Below are 22373 nucleotides of genomic sequence, written 5' to 3'. Positions count from 1 at the left end.
GAGAATGCAAATCAAAATGGCTCTAAGATTCTACCTCACACTAGCCAGAATGGCTAGGATCAAAATCTCAGGTGACAGCAGATCCTGGTGAGGATGTGGGGAAAGAGGACTACTTCTCCATTGTTGATGGGATTGCAAATTGGAACAACCACTCTGGAAATCAGTCTGGCAATTCCTCCAGACAATTGGTCATAGTACTACCTGAGGACAAAGCTATACCACTCCTGGGCATATATCCAAAGTATGCTCCAACATATAACAAGGACACATGGTCCACTATGTTCATAGCAGCATTATTTATAATAGCCAGAAGCTGGAAAGAGCCCAGATGTCCTTCAGTAGAAGAATGGATACAAAAAATGTGATACATTTACACAATGGAGTACCACTCAGTTATTAAAAACAATGACTTCAAGAAATTCTTAGGCAAATTGATGGAGCTAGATAATATCATCCTGAGTGAGGTAGCCCAGTCACAATAGAACACACATGGTATGCCCTCACTGATAAGTGGATATTAGCTCAAAATCTTGGAATACTCAAGATAAAATTGAAAGACCACATGAAACTCAAGAAGAAGGAAGACCAAAATATGGATCCTTAAGTGCTTCTTAGAAATGGGAACAAAATACTCACAGGAGGTAGTGGGAGGGAAGGACTTGGGAGGAAGAGAGGAGGGGGAGTGGGAAAAGATGGCATGATCAGGTATGGGAAGAGATGGGGATGATGTACAGAGGGACTGGAATTTGAACAGAGGTCTGTAGCAATGAGGAAAGGGAGGGTAGCCACTAGCAAGTCTCAGATGCCAGGAAAGCAAGGGGCTCCCAGGACCCAACATTGATGACATTAGCTGAAATTACCAAGAAAGGAATGGGAGAACCTGTAGAGACAATATCCAGATGTTAGGCAAGGCTGCTGGTTGGGATAGGGGACCACCCACTCATCTCCAAATTTTTAATCCAGAATGGCTCCTGTCTAAAGAAAATACAGAGGCAAAGTATGGAGCAGAGACTGAAGGAAAGATCATCCAGAGACTGCCCCACCTGGGAATCCATATGGATATACAGTCACCAAACCCAGATACTATTGTGGATGCCAAGAAGTGCTTGCTGACAGGAGCCTGATATGGCTGTCTCCTGAGAGGCTCTGCCTGAGGCCAGAGCTTGACAAATACAGAAGTGGGTGCTCACAGTCAACCACTGGACCCCAATGGAGGAGTTAGAGAAAGAACTGAAGAAGCTGAAGGGGTTTGCAACCCCATAGGAAGAACAACAATATCAATCAACCAGACCCCCACAGAGTTGCCAGGGACTAAGCCAGCAACCAAAGAGTATGCATAGAGGAACCCATTTCTCAAGTTGCATATGTAGCAGAGAATGGCATTGTCTGGCATTGATGGGAGGAGAGATCATTGGTCCTGTGAAGGCCCCATCCCCTAGTGTAGGGAAATCCCAGAGTGATGAGGTGGGAATGGGTCTGTGGGTGTAGGAGCACCCTCATAGAAGCAGGGGGGATAGAATGAGGGGGTCCCAGAGGAGAAACTGGGAAAGGGGATACATTTGAAATGTAAATACATAAAATATCTAGTTAAAAAAGACACTGTATTAATCCACTAACTAGTCCACCAACATGTCAAACAATCCAGTAACCAAGTAACAAACTATTCTCTGAGTTAACTCATTCTATATTTTTATCTATCTTCACCTTTCACTGTGCTCCCCAAACTTTTCAATGGAATTTTATTCACCATAGAGAAAAATAAAATCATGACCTTTTGGTGGCATGAATGGATAGAACATGAGGTCAATATATTAAGTGAAGTAAGCCATACCCTGTAAGACAAATTCAATGCTCTCTCATATTTCAAACCTGGTAATCAGCATTTTAAGAGTGATAATATTATCTCTGTATATATCATAAAAAGGAGAGTGTGTCTAAGCTCCTAAATCTATCCCAATAGGAGTCTGGATGGAAGTGCTGCAAGTTTTTCTACTAGGATATGTAGAAATTTTAAAAATTACTTCAGATTTATTATCAGCTGATTGTCCATGGTACATAGCTAAAGTCATAGTCAGTACCTAGCCCTGGAGATTGTACAGAGAAATTCTCAGATACTATAACAGCCTACTCTTGTATAGTGCAATTCATTCAAGTAGGAAGAGTGGCAGTGATATCTTGCAAACTGGTTGAGTAGACACAACTCATTGAAATTTCTTTTTCCTGCCCTCTTTCCCACCAGCTTTTAAAAGACTTTCCAGATGAGCTGCGCTCTGACATCACAATGCATCTGAACAAGGAGATCTTACAGCTGTCTCTGTTCGAATGTGCCAGCCGGGGCTGCCTCAGGTCTCTGTCTCTCCATATTAAAACCTCCTTTTGTGCTCCGGGAGAGTATCTGCTGCGCCAGGGGGATGCTTTGCAGGCCATCTACTTCGTGTGCTCAGGCTCTATGGAAGTTCTTAAAGACAGCATGGTGTTGGCTATTCTAGGTAGGTTTCTGCTGAAAGGTTTCTCTGAAATTTTACTCTAGAGTATAAAGAATACCAAGTAGGGAAGGGGGAGATGTTAACAGGAGTTGGCAAATGACAGATTAAATCCAATATGGACTCCATATTGGATTCAATTTACATAAGTGTCTTACAAAGCATATCATGATTTCTATACAAACAAAATTCGGGTCGTATAAATATTATCATTTTACAAGTGAGTAAATACCCAGATTCCATACACAGTCTGTCTTTCTCACTCCTGCTCACAAACCATACAGCATCCTGTGGAAGAAACAGCAGCTCTGTTTTTATGGAGAATTTCTATATTTTTTGGAGAACCAGTACAAAGAACATTAGAATTGTGTTTTATCTGTGCCAGAAAGAGAGGAAAAATGATTTTAACTTTGAGAAAAAACTTGATCACTGTCATTAACCTGGTACTGCAAAGGTGACACAGCCTCCTTTCAGTTCCTCAGAGAAAACTCATAACTGTGGAAACTCTGTGCCGTGATGTCGACTTCAAATACTAGACACAATTAGTTTTCACTGAAATATAAAGAGCAACCAGCAGAAGACAATGTGTGGGCTAATATAGAAAAATTCCTCTCCCTGTATTATCTGAGTTCTTTTCAAGCTCACTCTCATTTTTTATATAACTAATCATTATTGAACATTGGTCTAAGGACTAGAAATGTGGCAAAACAGAAATTGCTAGAAAATTTTCCCTTTATGCAATTAAACTCAAGAGAATGATAAAACAGAAAATTCACCCAGGATGGTGGAGAGGGGTGAGCACCAGATTAATCCAGGGTACATTTTAAAAATCAACGTTTTGGTCAGTGACCTGCCCTGCAGAGAGCGCCATCTTGGCTCAGGGACTCCGCCGAACTTAGTCTGTACAGGTCAGAGTGAGGACCACAGAGGCAGACAGCTTCTGGGACAGGCGGGAGCCACAGAGCCGCTGAGGCAGCACCCTTTTGGGGCCGCAGACATCCAGCACCCTCCCAGCCGGAGGACAGTGACATGCCCTGCAGGGAGCGCCATCTTGGCTCCGGGACTCCGCCGAACTTACTCTGTACAGGTAAGACTGAGGACCACAGAGGCAGACAGCTTCTGGGACAGGCGGGAGCCACAGAGCCGCTGAGGCAGCACCCTTTTGGGGCCACAGACATCCGGCACCCTCCTAGCTGGAAGACAGTGGTCTGCCCTGCACAGGAGGCCTCTGCCTCAGGAGCAGGGAGCACATCTTGGATCCAGGACTCCACTGAACTTAGGAACTTAGTCTGCACAGCTGAGAGTGTGTACCACAGAAGCCTACAGCTTCTGTGACCTGTCAAAGCAACACAGCATCTGGGAAAGGTCCTCTTTTCCGCCTTCTTCTTCGGCCAGGAGGAGGTCCAAACGCCAGATATCTGTACACCTTCCCTTTAAGAGGAAAGCTTGTCAGCAGGGAGTGCTCTAACCACTGAAACTCAGAGGAGAGAGCCTGTCTCCCAGGTCTGCTGACAGAGGATACTCAGAATCACCAGAAGAACAACCTCTGAACAGAGACAACTATAACAACTCCAGAGATTACCAGATGGCGAGAGGTAAAGGTAAGAATCTTACTAACAGAAACCAAGACCACTCACCATCATCAGGACCCAGCACTCCCACTTCGCCCAGTCCAGGGCACCCCAAAACACCTGAAAAACTAGACCTGGATTTAAAAGCATATCTCATGATGATGGTAGAGGACATCAAGAAGGACTTTAAAGAACTACAGGAGAACATGGCTAAAGAGTTACAATTCCTTAAAGAAAAACAGGAAAACACAACCAAACTGGTAGAAGTCCTTAAAGAGAAACAGGAAAACACATCCAATCAGATGATGGAAATGAACAAAACCATACTAGACCTAAAATGGGAAGTAGACACAATAAAGAAAACCCAAAATGAGGCAACACTGGAGATAGAAACCCTAGGAAAGAAATCTGGAACCAGAGATGCAAGCATCAGCAACAGAATACAAGAGATGGAAGAGAGAATCTCAGGTGCAGAAGATTCCATAGAGAACATGGGCACAACAATCAAGGAAAATGGAAAATGCAAAAAGATCCTAACTCAAAACATCCAGGAAATACAGGACACAATGAGAAGACCAAACCTACGGATAATAGGAGTGGATGAGAATGAAGATTTTCAACTCAAAGGACCAGCAAATATCTTCAACAAAATTATAGAAGAAAACTTCCCAAATCTAAAGAAAGAGATGCCCATGAACATACAAGAAGCCTACAGAACTCCAAATAGGCTGGACCAGAAAAGAAATACCTCCCGACACATAATAATCAGAACAACAAATGCACTAAATAAAGATAGAATACTAAAAGCAGTAAGAGAAAAAGGCCAAGTAACATATAAAGGCAAGCCTATCAGAATTACACCAGATTTTTCACCAGAGACTATGAAAGCCAGAAGATCCTGGACAGATGTTATACAGACACTAAAAGAACACAAATTCCAGCCCAGGCTACTATACCCAGCCAAACTCTCAATTAACATAGATGGAGAAACCAAAGTATTCCACGACAAAACCAAATTCACACATTATCTCTCCACGAATCCAGCCCTTCAAAGGATAATAACAGAAAAAAACCAATACAAGGACAGGAACCACGCCCTAGAAACAACAAGAAGGTAATCCCTCAACAAACCGAAAAGAAGACAGCCACAAGAACAGAATGCCAACTTTAACAACAAAAATAACAGGAAACAACAATTACTTTTCCTTAATATCTCTTAATATCAATGGACTCAACTCCCCGATAAAAAGACATAGACTAACAAACTGGCTACACAAACAAGACCCAACATTTTGCTGCTTACAAGAAACTCATCTCAGAGAAAAAGATAGACACTACCTCAGAATGAAAGGCTGGAAAACAATTTTCCAAGCAAATGGTCTGAAGAAACAAGCTGGAGTAGCCATTCTAATATCAGATAAGATTGACTTCCAACCCAAAGTCATCAAAAAAGACAGGGAGGGGCACTTCATACTCATCAAAGGTAAAATCCTCCAAGAGGAACTATCAATCCTGAATATCTATGCTCCAAATACAAAGGCAGCCTCATTCATTAAAGAAACTTTAGTAAATCTCAAAGCACACATTGCACCTCATACAATAATAGTGGGAGACTTCAACACACCACTTTCACCAATGGACAGATCATGGAAACAGAAACTAAACAGGGACACAGTGAAACTAACAGAAGTTATGGATCAAATGGATCTGGCAGATATCTACAGAACATTTTACCCTAAAACAAAAGGATATACCTTCTTCTCAGCACCTCATGGTACCTTCTCCAAAATTGACCACGTAATTGGGCACAAAACAGGACTCAACAGATACAAAAACATTGAAATTGTCCCATGCATCCTATCAGATCACCATGGACTAAGGCTGATCATCAATAACAAAATAAATAATAGAAAGCCAACATTCACGTGGAAACTGAACAACACTCTTCTCAATGATACCTTGGTCAAGGAAGGAATAAAGAAAGAAATCAAGGACTTTTTAGAGTTCAATGAAAATGAAGCCACAACATACCCAAACTTATGGGACGCAATGAAAGCATTTCTAAGAGGAAAACTCATAGCTCTGAGTGCCTCCAAAAAGAAACTAGAAAGAGCACACATTAGCAGCTTGACAACACACCTAAAAGCACTAGAACAAAAGGAAGCAAATTCACCCAAGAGGAGTAGACGGCAGGAAATAATCAAACTCAGGGGCGAAATCAATCAAGTGGAAACAAGAAGAACTATTCAAAGAATCAACCAATCAAGGAGCTGGTTCTTTGAGAAAATCAACAAGATAGATAAACCCTTAGCCAGACTCACTAGAGGGCACAGGGAAAGTATTCTAATTAACAAAATCAGAAATGAAAAAGGAGACATAACAACAGATCCTGAAGACATCCAAAACACCATCAGATCCTTCTACCAAAGGCTATACTCAACAAAACTGGAGAACCTGGATGAAATGGAGAAGTTCCTAGACAGATACCAGGTACCAAAGTTGAACCAAGATCAGGTTAATGATCTAAACAACCCTATATCCCCCAAAGAAATAGAAGCAGTCATTAATAGTCTCCCAACCAAAAAAAGCCCAGGACCAGATGGGTTTAGTGCAGAGTTCTATCAGACCTTCAAAGAAGATCTAATCCCAGTTCTTCACAAACTATTCCACAAAATAGAAACAGAAGGTACTCTACCCAACTCATTCTATGAAGCCACAATTACTCTGATACCTAAACCACAAAAAGACCCAACAAAGATAGAAAACTTCAGACCAATATCCCTTATGAATATTGATGCAAAAATACTCAATAAAGTTCTTGCTAACCGAATCCAAGAACACATCAAAACAATCATCCATCCTGACCAAGTAGGTTTCATCCCAGGGATGCAGGGATGGTTCAATATACGGAAATCCATCAACGTAATCCAGTATATAAACAAACTCAAAGACAAAAACCACATGGTCATCTCGTTAGATGCAGAAAAAGCATTTGACAAGATCCAACACCCATTCATGATAAAAGTCTTGGAAAGATCAGGAATTCAAGGCCCATACCTAAACATGATAAAAGCAATATACAGCAAACCAGTAGCCAACATCAAAGTAAATGGTGAGAAGCTTGAAGCAATCCCTCTAAAATCAGGGACTAGACAAGGCTGTCCACTTTCTCCATACCTATTCAACATAGTACTTGAAGTCCTAGCCAGAGCAATTCGACAACAAAAGGAGATCAAAGGGATACAAATTGGAAAAGATGAAGTCAAAATATCACTTTTTGCAGATGATATGATAGTATATATAAGTGACCCTAAAAATTCCACCAGAGAACTCCTAAACCTGATAAACAGCTTCGGTGAAGTAGCTGGATATAAAATTAACTCAAACAAATCAATGGCCTTTCTCTACACAAAGAATAAACAGGCTGAGAAAGAAATTAGGAAAACAACACCCTTCTCAATAGTCACAAATAATATAAAATATCTTGGCGTGACTCTAACTAAGGAAGTGAAAGATCTGTATAATAAGAACTTCAAGTCTCTGAAGAAAGAAATTCTAGAAGATCTCAGAAGATGGAAAGATCTTCCATGCTCATGGATTGGCAGGATCAACATTTTAAAATTGGCTATCTTGCCAAAAGCAATCTACAGATTCAATGCAATCCCCATCAAAATTCCAACTCAATTCTTCAACGAATTAGAAAGTGCAATCTGCAAATTCATCTGGAATAACAAAAAACCTAGGATAGCAAAAACTCTTCTCAAGGATAAAAGAACCTCTGGTGGAATCACCATGCCAGACCTAAAGCTTTACTACAGAGCAATTGTGATAAAAACTGCATGGTACTGGTATAGTGACAGACAAATAGACCAATGGAATAGAATTGAAGACCCAGAAATGAACCCACACACCTACGGTCACTTGATCTTCGACAAGGGAGCTAAAAACATCCAGTGGAAGAAAGACAGCATTTTCAACAAATGGTGCTGGCACAACTGGTTGTTATCATGTAGAAGAATGCGAATCGATCCATTCCTATCTCCTTGTACTAAGGTCAAGTCTAAGTGGATCAAGGAACTTCACATAAAACCAGAGACACTGAAACTTATAGAGGAGAAAGTGGGGAAAAGCCTTGAAGATATGGGCACAGGGGAAAAATTCTTGAATAGAACAGCAATGGCTTGTGCTGTAAGATCGAGAATTGACAAGTGGGACCTCATGAAACTGCAAAGCTTCTGCAAGGCAAAAGACACCATCAATAAGACAAAAAAACCACCAACAGATTGGGAAAGGATCTTTACCTATCCTAAATCAGATAAGGGTCTAATATCCAATATATATAAAGAACTCAAGAAGGTGGACTCCAGAAAGTCAAATAACCCCATTAAAAAATGGAGCTCAGAACTGAACAAAGAATTCTCACCTGAGGAATACCGAATGGCAGAGAAGCACCTGAAAAAATGTTCAACATCCTTAATCATCAGGGAAATGCAAATCAAAACAACCCTGAGATTCCACCTCACATCAGTCAGAATGGCTAAGATCAAAAATTCAGGTGACAGCAGATGCTGGCGAGGATGTGGAGAAAGAGGAACACTTCTCCATTGTTGGTGGGATTGCAAGCTTGTACAACCACTCTGGAAATCAGTCTGGCGGTTCCTCAGAAAATTGGACATAGTACTACCGGAGGATCCAGCAATACCTCTTCTGGGCATATATCCAGAAGATGTCCCAACCGGTAAGAAGGACACATGCTCCACTATGTTCATAGCAGCCCTATTTATAATAGCCAGAAGCTGGAAAGAACCCAGATGTCCCTCAACAGAGGAATGGATACAGAAATTATGGTACATTTACACAATGGAGTACTACTCAGCTATTAAAAAGAATGAATTTATGAAATTCCTAGCCAAATGGATGGACCTGGAGGGCATCATCTTGAGTGAGGTAACACAATCACAAAGGAACTCACACAATATGTATTCACTGATAAGTGGATATTAGCCCAAAACTTAGGATACCCAAGATATAAGATACAATTTGCTAAACGCATGAAACTCAAGAAGAATGAAGACCAAAATGTGGACACTGTGCCCCTTCTTAGAATTGGGAACAAAACACCCAGGGAAGGAGTTACAGAGACAAAGTTCGGAGCTGTGATGAAAGGATGGACCATCTAGAGACTGCCGTATCCAGGGATCCATCCCATAATCAGCTTCTAAACGCTGACACCATTGCATACACTAGCAAGATTTTGCTGAAAGGACCCAAAGATAGCTGTCTCTTTTGAGACTATGCAGGGGCCTAGCAAACACAGGAGTGGATGCTCACAGTCAGCTTTTGGATGGATCACAGGGCTCCCAATGGAGAAGCTAGAGAAAGTACCCAAGGAGCTAAAGGGATCTGCAACCCTATAGTTGGAACAACATGATGAACTAACCAGTACCCCGGAGCTCTTGTCTCTAGCTGCATATGTATCGAAAGATGGCCTAGTCGGCCATCACTGGAAAGAGAGGCCCATTGGACTTGCAAACTTTATATGCCCCAATATAGGGGAATGCCAGGGCCAAAGAATGGGAATGGGAGGGTAGGGAAGTGGGGGGCGGTATGGGGGACTTTTGGGATAGCATTGGAAATGTAATTGAGGAAAATATGTAATAAAAAAAACAGTGGAAAAAAAAATTCAACATGAGAACAAGTTTACTCTTGTACAAATGTTGTCATCTGTAGATTGGCACTTGTATGTCTTAAAAGAGACTTTCAGTTAGATACTGAAAATTCAAAATATTAAAGGACTTAGTGAATAAAAAAAAACAAAAAACAAAAAAAAACAGTGAAGGAAAAAAAATAATAATAATTAAAAAGCTTAAAAAAAATCAACGTTTTATACCAATGTCTAGAATCATGTCAGTAAGTGATTAATGCAGTAATTTTAATTCTGTTTTTCTAAGGAAGTGATCTGTGAAAAATCTTTGCAAAGTATTTTGACATGTGGGACATTGAAGCCAACAGCTGTAAAAGCATTTTCTATTTCCCCAATACTATTCTATATTCTGGATGGAAGAACACTGCTCCTTCTTGTCTCAAGAATACACATCATTTCATGTTAACACTGTCAGGCTGCTTCTGAGGTGGTAAGCTTGAGGACAGGTTCCGTTTTGGTAGAGAGAAGTGATGGTTATAGAGTCCCTAGTGTGAACTGGTGTTCCCCACTATTGAGTGCTGAAATATGTCAAATCTGCACCTGTCTTCTAAATTCATCTTCTGAAATCCATTCCTTGGCAAGATGAAATTAGGAGGTGGGAACCTAGGATGTGGTTAATACATTCCAAAGTGGGTTTATAAAGAAGCCCAACCAGTCACTTGGCTTCGGCTACCATGATATTACAGTCATAAGTCAATAGAAAGTTGGCCCTAATTAAAAGCCTTAACCTTAGACTTTTCTGCTCCAGATCATCAGAAATAAATTTCTGTGGGTTCTCATACCTTTGCTGAATTGTGTTAGAGCATTTATAAGAGACTGGAGCAGTGTGGCTGCCTCAACTAAAGGGGAGGAGCTAGAGTCTGAGTGCTGGCAGACCCTGTGGCTTTCACTGCTTCACATGTGGACTTCAGTTTTGAAAACAGAGGAAAGGTGGGACTTCCCTCTCAGATTTGTCTCAGTTTTTACTAACATCCTGTGATATTTTCCATAATATAAGTGCAGAAGATGCTAAAACAGTCCCTCCCTCTTGTCAATTTGCAAAGGTAAAGGACAGTCATTCTACCATTTGGTAATTCTGGCTTAGAATTGACAATTATTTCTAATTTACTTCCAAAGCACTACTTACATATTTTCCAGTGGGTTTCCCTAGTCCCATTGCAACTTTTATAGCCTGGTGATTTGCATACTGGCATGGCCTCCTTTTGAGAGAGCATCTGGCACTTTGTCAGAACCATATGATATGACATACATTCACAGATATAATACTTCTTTTAAATTAGTTTTTTTTTCTTTTAATTCTTTGCCATTTTTTAAATTTGGTGACTAGCAACAGTTTTAGGAATGAAAGGTAAAGACACCATTCAATACTTTAGAGCAAAAAAAGCTCAAATTTAATGGCTTCTCTTTGACTGTTACAGCTTATAAAACATTGTCATAATTCTTATAATGAAATAGAAATTATTGCTGAAAGATTTATTGCTGTTTTGCTCCCTTGCCCAAATTTCTCCATAAATTGTGACTTTATGATGGTCTTTCCCTTCTCCGTTCCTACCATACATAGATACCTAAGTACTGTAAGTTCAGCTTGTCCCATGACCATTCTAGACTCTGTTGTGATACTGAGGCCACATACAATTGAAAGTCCAAGGTTACCATGTCAATGGGATGATGTAACTTTCTTCACAATATTATTTCCTGTGGCTGATTTAACCTATGCTGGTTTACTAAGCACACAGCTTCTATTTGGTCTCTAATTACTTAATGGGAGTTCATTCTGCTACTGAAATCAACTAGTGGTTTTGGGAGGAAGAAGTGTTCATGTCCCAACTCAAGCAACACTATCTCCCAATCAACACATGAAAAGTGTTTCCAGGTCTGGTGCATGGAGAGAGTTGTCAGGGGAATTTGTTACGAAGATAGAATTTTTTCATCTTTTACTTTACTGTCCTTCCTACTATTTTTTCCCATCTGTTTGAAAAAATATGGACATGTATGATAACTGATGTCTTGACAAATGGTATTTATATGCCTCTGTGTAATTTGACATTCTTTATTGTTATTGTTCTTAATCCTCAAAGAAGAACCAATTCTTCAAACATGGAGTCTAGCCATGACCTACAGAAGGCACAGAAATCATTCTTTTATTTCAGAAATAAGGATACTGAGATCTGGAGTAGTTATGACACTAGTTCAGGAAAATCAACAACAACAACAAAAAAGGGAGAAATCCACAGGACAGTTATAGAGGCAAGAAAGTCTAGCCAGAGCTCAATGTGAGACTCAACACCACCACACATGCCCCATAAACATTGACTGAATCCAAAAGCAAAATTGGAGTTCCTTCCAAGGTGTCAAATTTAGCAACGTACTGGTGGTATTCTTGCAGTGGCCAAGCCTCTCTCTGCTGGGAGAGGTGCATGAGTAGGTGGTTCTTCTTATTGCAAAGCCTGAGGAAAGGAGTTCGGTTCCCACATGTCAAGGACCTGTGAGGATATTTGGGCAGTCTCCCTAGGCTCTCTCTAGGAAATGCTTAGTTCACTTTTGCCTGACTTTTGCTTGTTTGGCTTTACCAATGACAGTTTTTACTTTCATTTTGTCTGTGACAGCTATTTCTCAATGATCAGAAAACGAAAGCTCAGGCCACGGTTCATTCTTGTTTGTCTCTGAGGATTGTGAGAATGGAACAGATTACTACTACTCCTTTTGTTAATAATGGTGATGTGATTGAACACAAAGGTCTGTTTTGGGTACATCAGTTAACATCCAGATGTTCTCTCCTAATAGGAACTTAGTTCTGATAACAAGTTTCCCACCAACCTGTTAAAAAACAAAACAAAGCAAACAAACAAACAAACAAACAAACAAAAAACAGCTAGATGATTATCAAAAGGATAAAAAGGTCTTGGTGGATCCTTGGTTCCAAGACTTAATAGGAACATTCAGAGTCGAGTCAAGCAAGGATGAGGAACTAACTCAGGTTACTAATTTCCTGATAGCCCAGGATGTTAAAGGAATTAAATCTGATTAGGATGTACAGAGATGCTAGTTGCCAATAATTAAATTATAATTTCCTGGGTCAGTAGTCTATTACCTCTCTAAACTCTAACTGTAACTGCTGCCAACCATGGTCACTTTGTTATGTACCAATGCGCTGGGTTAGATATAAACTGCATGCAGAAACTATGTTTCCTCTTTCTTGATTCATTTCATGCCTTCAAAGGAAACTATAGCGATTTAGGAGGAGAAGGAAAGGGAAAAGTACATTGTGTCCATCATTGTTAAACATAAGAAGTTCATAAAGAGACTGTGTGTGAGAAAATGAGTGTAAAACTTTTTCAACTGTGAAGAAATAGATGTATATATAAAGGTGTCCTGAGCTGTCTTGGTGCCAAAGTATGGAAACTGCACTTCTTTGACCAAGTCTTCTTTCAAGTATGCCATACAATCTACTTTGGGTTATAAACCCCTGGTGTAGTTTGACTTTGGCATTTTTTTTTTTTTTGGCTTATAGTCATGCCACAGAAACTATAAATATGAAAGGATAGTGGCCTTAAAGCGCCTCCAAATGTCTCTGGCATAGTAGAATCCCACAAATGACACTGTCCTGAGAATCATCCTCCAATAGACAAGTCACTACATTGATGACTTTCTGGCCGTGATTATATCTCATGTCCATCCCCTGCCTTGCATTTGTTAAGCAGTGGTGTAGATTTTTTAACAAAATCTATAGAAATCATAATTTCAAATTTAGCAATATTGGTGACAACAGTAAGTCAGGCTTGAATTCTTCCAGACAATGTGGCTATTTATCACCTTCAGAGGCTAAAAATATAGTCTGTGATATGTTTTTTTCTTCCACCAAAGTAGACTCAATTTTTATAGCTCAAATTAAACATTGATTGAAGCTAACATTTAGTATAATTCAATAATTTGCCTTTGTTTTTTAATTTCATACACATTTTCAATAGTTCAAGCATATGTGATTAATTTCATGTTTCCTTCTAGTGATAAATTAATTAGAATGGACTTTTCTGAGTTCCTGCCAGAACTTTGTTTCAAAAATGCTGAGCATGATAAGGGATAAAATTTTAGAAATTTAAACGAATAATTGAACATGAAGGTGGGCAGTTTACTTGATAATTTTTCTTTTAAAAAAATCACTTATGTATATAAGTGTTCTAATTGCATGTACATCAGAAAGTCAAAGGAGGGCGCTGAATCCCATCATAGATGGTTTTGATCCACTATATGGTTGCCAGGAATTGAGCTCTGGACCTCGGGAAGAACAGCCATTACTCGTAACTGCTGAGCCATTTCTCCAGCCCACTTGAAATACTTCAGTGGCATGTCCTTCTCAGTATTGAGGACTATACAGCTGTTCTTGGTTGCTTACAACATAGCAAAAAGGCGACTCAGATAATTATAGTTAATGCCTGAGAATGATGCTCTCTTTGGACAGACTCAGAAGCCTATCACTAGAAACCCAAGTTAACTCCAGTGCCTAGCGCTGTCTGTGAATGTACTCCATTCCAGCCTCCAGCCCAAGTTTGTCTAATAATTAAAGGTTTCTTCTTATCTTCTGGGTGACTTTGTGGTTGTGTCAAAAGTACATCAGAAGTTAAAATCAGTGAGTTTTTATTTTGGTGCTTGAGCTTATTTCTCCTTTCTGATACAGGTTTCCACTCTTGAAACATTTAAAAGATAAAATTGTCTATTATCAGGCCATCAACAAATGTTTTCAAGCACATTAGCTCCCAGAATGTATGCTAATTAATGTAGACAGCAGTACTGTAGACAACAGTACTGCAGACAGGAGTATTGTAGACAACACTGCTGTTGTCAGACATCAAGGGGAATTGAGACACATGGGTCTCCTGAGTAGTCATGTGAGATGCCAGTTTTTGTCTACTCACTTCCTGTCTAGGTGGGGAAGGACATTTTTACACTATCAGAGAGAACAGTTGGAAGCCAGGCTCCTGTGTTACACACTGCTACATGTAAACCATGGCCCACAATGTTCAGCCCTTAGTCCTTCTTCCTGATTCAGAAGAGGGATACAGAGACTCTTGGACCACTTCACCCTCCTGTCCATCTTGAAAAAACGTGATCACAAGTAAATGAAGGAACCTTGGTCTGTTAACTGTCTCACTACTGTTTTTACCAAGAGTCCTGGACTCTAGTCAGTATGCTTCCTGATGCACTGACCTGAGAAGATTAAAACAATTTACCCACCCAGAAAAAAATTATTACCTCCCCTTTGAATGGTTAAAGTGACTGTGACAAATTGACTGGTTCAAAATCATTTGCCAAGTCCTTCCAGAGATCTACTTAGAGCCCATGGATGATATGTGATGCCTACGCCATCCAACTATGTCTTTAGGCCAGGGCTCACAACTAAGTGACAGTTTTACCTACTGCAGGACATCTAATAATGTTTGATGGTGTTAACATCTTGAATCCCACAATGAAAAAGCAATTGAGGCCCACCTCCCAGTCCAGCTGAAATTGAGTTGCTGGTAATGATCTTCTTTTTTCATATAATTTGAGAGAAATGAGGTCTGTAAGTCGAATAAAGTGACTAGGCTCCAGTTTGTTCTGCTTTCCTTCAAAATGATATGACTCTTTTTTTTTAACTGTTCCTAGGGAAGGGAGATTTAATTGGAGCAAATTTATCAATTAAAGACCAAGTGATCAAGACCAACGCTGATGTGAAGGCGCTGACCTACTGTGATCTACAGTGCATCATCCTGAAAGGTCTCTTTGAGGTGCTGGGCCTTTACCCAGAGTATGCACACAAATTCGTAGAAGACATCCAGCACGACCTCACATACAACCTTCGAGAAGGTCATGAGAGTGATGTAAGTCCCCTTTCCAATTAGCACAGAGTTCTGGGGATCAAATACAACAGCAGAGGTAAAAGGTCATAGCCTCCCTTTCAAAGGGCTCTGCAGGTAAGATGTGCAGCCCCTCATTAACTGATGAATTAGCTAGGGTCCGAAGTTCCTTGCTAACATGCCAGGGAAGTACTATTTGTAGGCAGTTTCTTGCCTGATTATCCCCATGTGGTCATGTCTAATTGCTGTTTCAGTGGTATGCAGAACTTAGCTGGAAATAAGTGATGGCTATAGCATTTGAAGATTTCCAGAGAAAGTACGCAGGTCAGAGGTTGGTGTGTGTCACTACTTAGAATTTCAGCTGCTAGACAGGGAATTTGCTAGAAACTAATCTTTTTCTGTTAAAATGGTACCCCAAACAATCTATCTCAGAGTGACCAAATTTTCATAAAAGGATTCAAGCCAACAACTGTCAAACTGAAAACATAATGAACATTTTATGCAATTATATATTTGCTTCATCTTTCAGTTTATACAAACAGCTTTCCTGTCAAAATATGTACTATACTGTGCCTTGTGTTTAGGCTGATCGTGAACATGACTTCATTAGATGTGTCAGCAATAATAACTTAATAAGAATGATTGTTGGAAGGCAAGCCAGAGCATGCAGCTCAATGTGTAACCGTCAGTGCCTTGTCTCAGATATTTACAGCACTCAAGATTTAAGAAAATGTAGTTTTGACTAATTCATATTATGCAGACATTTTGGATAATTATTAGCATTCTGTCTTTTGAAAAATAGAAAAATGGTCATTGTTACTCTTTCCTCTAGGTTTGGGATATAAGTGATGTTACATAAATATAGGACACTCCATTTTTTTCTACCATAATAAAACACCCAGGGTCAATATTTATTATCTACCTGTTATGCTAAGCACTCCTCCTATACAAAGCATTTTATTGGTTAAAACAATCTTTAAGATAAGTGTCTATCCATTTCTGTAGCAGAAAAAACAGATTCAGAGTGGCTGTGGTTTCGCATCCTTGTAGGTGGCTAGTCCAGCATGTGAGAAAAAATAAAACTTAAGTTTAAAGAATACCGTTGACTGAAAGTTTTGTCTTGAAATATCTCCCATGCATCTCCTGTAAAAGCCTGAATCTTAAAATTCAAGGTATATTTTGTGTTTTCCACGGTAGTATAAAAATGAGTTTTAAGAACTATAACACAATGTTTTAAAATGTGCATCTATTATGAAAAACACAAATCAAGCTAATCAACAGGTGTTTTTTTAATTCGTATTTGTTCTAACAACATGTAAAGTGTAGAGCATGTCATTTTTTATTGGATATTTTCTTTATTTACATTTCAAATGTTATCCCCTTTCCCTGTTACCCCTTCTGGAAATCCCATATCCCATCCACCCTCCCCTTGCTTCTATGAGGGTGTTCCTCCACTCACCCACCCACTCCCACCTCCCCACCTTCAATTCCCCTACAATGGGGCATCTGTTGAGCCTTCATAGGACCAAGGACCCCTCCTTCCATTGATCCTCTGCTATATATGCAGCTGGAGCCATGTGTATTCCTTGGTTTATGGGTTAGTCCCTGAACGCTCTGGGGAGTCTGGTTGGTTGATATTGTTGTTCTTCCTATGGGGTTGCAAAGCCCTTCAGCTCCTTCAGTCCTTTCTCTAACTCCTCTATTGGGGACCCTATGCTCAGTCCAATGGTTGGCTGCAAGCATCAGCCTCTATATTTGTAAAGCTCTGGCAGGGCATCTTAGGAGACAGTCATATCAGGTTCCTTACAGGATGCACTTCTTGGCATCCACAATAGTGTCTGGGTTTGGTAACTATATATGGGATGAATATTCAGATGGGAAAGTTTCTGGATGACCTTTCCTTCAGTCCCTGATCTACACTTTATCTCCATATTTGCTCCTGTGAGTAATTTGTTCCCCTTATAAGAAGGACAGAAGCACCCACACTTTGGTCTTCCTTCTTCTTGAGCTTCATGTGGTCTATGAATTGTATCTTGGGTATTTAGAGCTTTTGGGCTAATATGCACTTATCAGTGAGTGCATAGCATCTGTGTTCTTTTGTGATTGTGTTACTCACTCAGGATGATATTTCCTAGTTCCATCCATTTGCCTAAGAATTTCATGAATTCATTTTTAATAGCTGTATCATATTCCATTATGTAAATGTACCACATTTTCTGTATCCATTTCTCTGTTGGACATCTGAGATCTTTCCAGCTTCTGGCTATTATAAATAAGGCTGCTATGAACACAGTGGACCATTTGTTCTTATTACATGTTGGAGCATCTTATGGTTATATGCCCAGGAGTGGTATAGCTGGGACCTCAGGTAGTACTATGTTCAATTTTCAAAGGAACCGCCAGACTGATTTCTAGAGTGGTTGTACCAGCTCGCAATCTCACCAACAATGGAGGTGTATTTCTCTTTCTCCACATCCTTGCCAGCATCTGTTGTCAACTGAGCTTTTGATCTTAGCCATTCTGACTGGAATGATGTGAAATCTCAGGGTTGTTTTGATTTGCATTTTCATGATGACTACAGGTGAAGAACATTTCCTTAGGTGCTTCTCTACTGTTTTGAGTTTCTTCAGTTGAGAATACTTTCTTTAGTGCTGTACCTCATTTTTAATAGGGTTATTTGATTGTTTGAAGTCTAATTTCTTGAGTTCTTGTATATTTGGATATTAGCTCTCTATTGGATGCAGGATTGATAAAGATTTTTTCCCAAGACACTTTTATGTTATGGATTACTTGACACTCACAATGCTTATTGACACATACAACACAAACACAGACACGCACACACACATACATACCACATACATATTTCCAAAATCTTGAAATACAGTTCCTTGGTTGGGTAAGTTTGGCCCACTCTTCTCTGTAATTCCAGAGCCCCATGGAAAACCTTCCAACAACTCTAGCAGTCTTTGCCTTTCAGGCAAACGTACATAAATCCTGATGCCAGCCTGTGCTTAATGGTTCTTGTCCTTCACTCTGCTGTACCACTCTGCTGTCAGCAAGTTTGGATCCAAACACCATTCCTTAAAGCACATATGCACTCACAAAGGAATAACCCTTCACCAAGACTCTCAGGTAGAGCAATGGTTATGGAAAGTGGAACACCCCTGTTGACTCATGCCTACAGACATGAGAACAACATAAACATAACTACCTAAATTCACTTATACTGGAAAACTGAGTAGCCACGCCTACAAAGGGGCTCATAGTAGATCCTGGAGATCTACAGAGTTCTCATTACATACATGGGTGAACTGTTTAAACAATGAAAACAAAATAACTAAAAGATGTCAGCACATTTTTAATAAAACAAGATCCAGGAGGGAGCCACCTGCATTTAGAAGAGATCTGTGGTGTGCTGGGATCAGGGCTCCTACAGCTGCATTAAACTACAGAGTTTTAGAAGAGGAGTTCACCTCAGTCTCACAGGAAGATTAAACTATATAAGATGTTTCTTAACTTTGTTGAAAGGTTAACTACTGCCATTTGGACCACATGCTAATTATGCATCTTGTTTCTTTTGGCATATTTTCCATACTTGGCCCTATTTATATCTCCTGGTGGCTGAACACTGGTGAGTTGAACCATTTATGTCTATATAAATTGTGGCGAATTGGCTCCACTGTTTGTTAGGATAGCTTTATAAATTGATTTTAACACAAATTCATCTGTTTTTGAGAAGTCTAGTTTTCTTTCACATAAAGAGACTGAAACCTGACAAAAACAAATAAAATGATTAAAGAACATCAAAAAAATGTTTTCAGAAGGGAAGGCAGCTAAAACTCAAATGTTCATGTAACTACCCATAAATATTGTATTGCTGTGCACAGTGGGTGCTGATTTGCTATTGATGCTTTTATGGCTGTGCAGCAATATAATGCCAACAATGGGGGAAGGAGAAATTTTTTAGCGTTTGTCATAATAGGAATTTCTAATGACGACTAAGCCTATTAAAGTTATAAATATGCTCATTGTCTCTACTTCAATTTCTGATCATAATATGTAATCTGAGAACCACAAAACCTAAAACACCTCTTTCTGTCTTCTTACTTCTTTAGTTAAAGAGGGGAAGAGGTCCTGAGACTTAGTGGCTTGCAGTCTTCACTGTGACATCCTTTTCTTTGAGCTGCAATTTACAGTTAACACAAGCAGCAACCATGGGATTCTAAGAGTCACTCTGGATCTCTGGATGGAAATCAAGGGCACCTGAGAGGAGCCCGGATCCGCAGCACCATTTGCATGGCTCTAACTGCTGATCCACAGCAGCTTAAAACCTGATGATTTATCACAACACCGGAGTCCTCCCACTATTTCTATCATAAGCACCATCATTTTCTAATGTATTTGCAAAACTGAGTACCAGGGAATTGTTTTTCTTTTGCACAGAGAGATTGCACACACCTGCAATTCCCACTGCTGTTAAGACTAAGGCAGGAGAAGAACAAGTTCAAGGCCAACCTGAGCAAATGAGAAAGAGCCTGAATCAAAATAAAAGGCTTTAAGGGGTCATGGATATAGCTTAGTAGTAAGGTATTATTAACCTAGCTTTGAGAGGACCTACAGCCAATTCCCAGTACTTAAAACATACACAGGTATTGAACAGAGTCATAACGCTACATATAATACCATTTTTAAAATGATGAAGAGCAAGGAAATTAAGCAATGCATTTGAGAAAATATACACATGAAATGTAACTTTTTGTAACCAAACAAGAGTTCTGCAAGACTCGTGGATCTATGTTTTTGTCCAATCTGGGCTCTCCTTCATTCTCTGAACTGCTGTAGGCAAACCTTTAAGACGTAGTATGTTCAAAGTAGAATATACTATCTTCCTCTACAAACTTTCTCTATACTCTCTTTTCTTTCCTCACCAAACGCAGTGCCACATCCAAACTCTCTTCAGGGTCTTGTTTAGTTTATTGTGTGTAAACTCTCCCTTAGTGTTTTATGTTTGTCCCTGGGCTTTAACCCATGTGTGCATGTGTGAGGGTCAGAGGTCAATGTTAGATGTTTTTCTCCCTCAATCTTCACCTTATTTCATTTTTATTTTTTTAAGCAGGGTCTCTAAGTGTATTCAGAGCCCACTCTTTTGGCCAGCACCACACAGTGCTGGTATTACAGACACACATGATGTTAAAATAGTATTACCTGGCTGTTTCAAGCTCCCTCTACTAGAGCCAGCATTACTTCCAAGACTGACCCATGCTCTTGTGAATAGCCTTTCCTCTCTCAAGACCACAGCTGCCTAGAACAACTACTGTGTAAATATGCAAACATTTAGTACCATGGAATACACAGGGGATACTACTTTAATAAGTAGAAGTTATAAATATTATCTTCTAAGGCTAATTTTATCTATATTATATTTTTAAAAGTTGATTCAATAGCATGAGGTCATAAAGATATTTGAATTTATTTCCTTCTGTTATTTTAACTTTTGCTTTTTTACCTTTCTGTGTGTTATCCAGGATTGTTTCATTAATGATCTGAAGTAAAACTCTTGCCTATTTTTTCCATAGAGTTCATGAGTTTTCTTGGCATCACACTTGAATGAGGCCTTACCTTCTCTCAGTGTCATACCTATCACATGATAGCTGCTCATGTATGAGCACTGGTTTCCTGGATCGTTCTTTGCTCTGTGGTGTCCTTCATCTGTATGTGCATAACAGCACCCTGTGTAATGCTTGTAACAGGTTCTTTCTAGGGAAGCTGGGACACCTGGCTTTTCTTCATGCTTGTACTTATGAATTTCTTTGATTTTTTTTCACTTTCATTTCTTCAAAAGCATTAACCTGGATTTCTTCATTATGGTGAAGAACTTTCATCTGTCTAACTGTTGCTTCTTTAAGAAATTTGTCATCACTAACCCTGGCCATTTTCTTGTCTTCTTTTTGTCTTTAGTGTTCATCACAATATTTCTAAGTCCTCTCTCCATCCCCTTTCCCCCCACTTCTCTCTCTCATTTCCTTCCCCTCCTTTTCTCTCTCTACTCTTATCTACCATCTATAAATCTACCTATCAATCAATATACTAGCTACACTTATGTCAACTTGACACAAGCTAGGGTCCCTTTGGAAGAGAGAACCTCAATGAAGAAAATGGTGCCTGTGGAAAAACTAGCAATGAATTTCCTTAATTGATTATTGATTTGGGAATGTCAAACTTATGGTAGCCTGTGCCATCTCTGAGATAGTCATCCTAGGAACTGAATGAAAACAGGCTAAGCAAGCCATGGGGAATAAGACAGTAAGCACTACTCCTCAATGGCTTCTACATTAGTTCTTACCCTGTTTGAGTTACTGCCCTGACTTCCTTCAGTAATGGACTGGGATGTGGAGCTATAAACTAAAGCAAACCGTTTATTCTTTAAGTTGTTTTGAGTCTTTGTGTTTTAATACATTAATTGAAGCCTTAAGTCAATAATTCATCTATACAGATATCTATTATTTTGACCAACTTATCTGTCTTACTTCACTAATCCATCATGTATCATAAGTGTCTATGTATGTGTGAAAAAATCTATGGACCTATGAATACATGAATATGATATATAATAATATTATTCTACACTTCTAGGGTCTTAGAACTAGAAACCATAGGTACTAAACACCTCCAAAACACATTTAAATCACAAGAAACCCCACAGATAAGATTGTAGAAAACCACAGCCAATCAAATTACAAAGATGTAAAGTTCAGTCTCAAATTGTATCAACAATGCA

At 39.5% G+C, this 22373-nt stretch overlaps 1 protein-coding gene across 3 annotated transcripts in view; it reads left to right on the top strand.

Moving 5' to 3' along the window:
- Window positions 1-22373, top strand: part of Kcnh8 (potassium voltage-gated channel subfamily H member 8) — a 367560-nt gene that overhangs the window by 290751 nt on the left and 54436 nt on the right. For all 3 annotated transcript variants that reach the window (XM_085832922.1, XM_085832923.1, XM_021149362.3), the window contains 2 exons: window positions 2240-2489; window positions 15402-15616. In XM_085832922.1, coding sequence (XP_085689048.1) covers window positions 2240-2489; window positions 15402-15616 — 465 coding nt within the window. The remainder of the gene's footprint in view (window positions 1-2239; window positions 2490-15401; window positions 15617-22373) is intronic.

This window comes from Mus caroli, unplaced genomic scaffold, assembly GCF_978045245.1.
Source record: "Mus caroli unplaced genomic scaffold, Mus_caroli_1 scaffold_18, whole genome shotgun sequence".
NCBI classification, from domain to species: Eukaryota; Metazoa; Chordata; class Mammalia; order Rodentia; family Muridae; genus Mus; species Mus caroli.
This window is presented reverse-complemented; position numbering and strand designations above follow the sequence as displayed.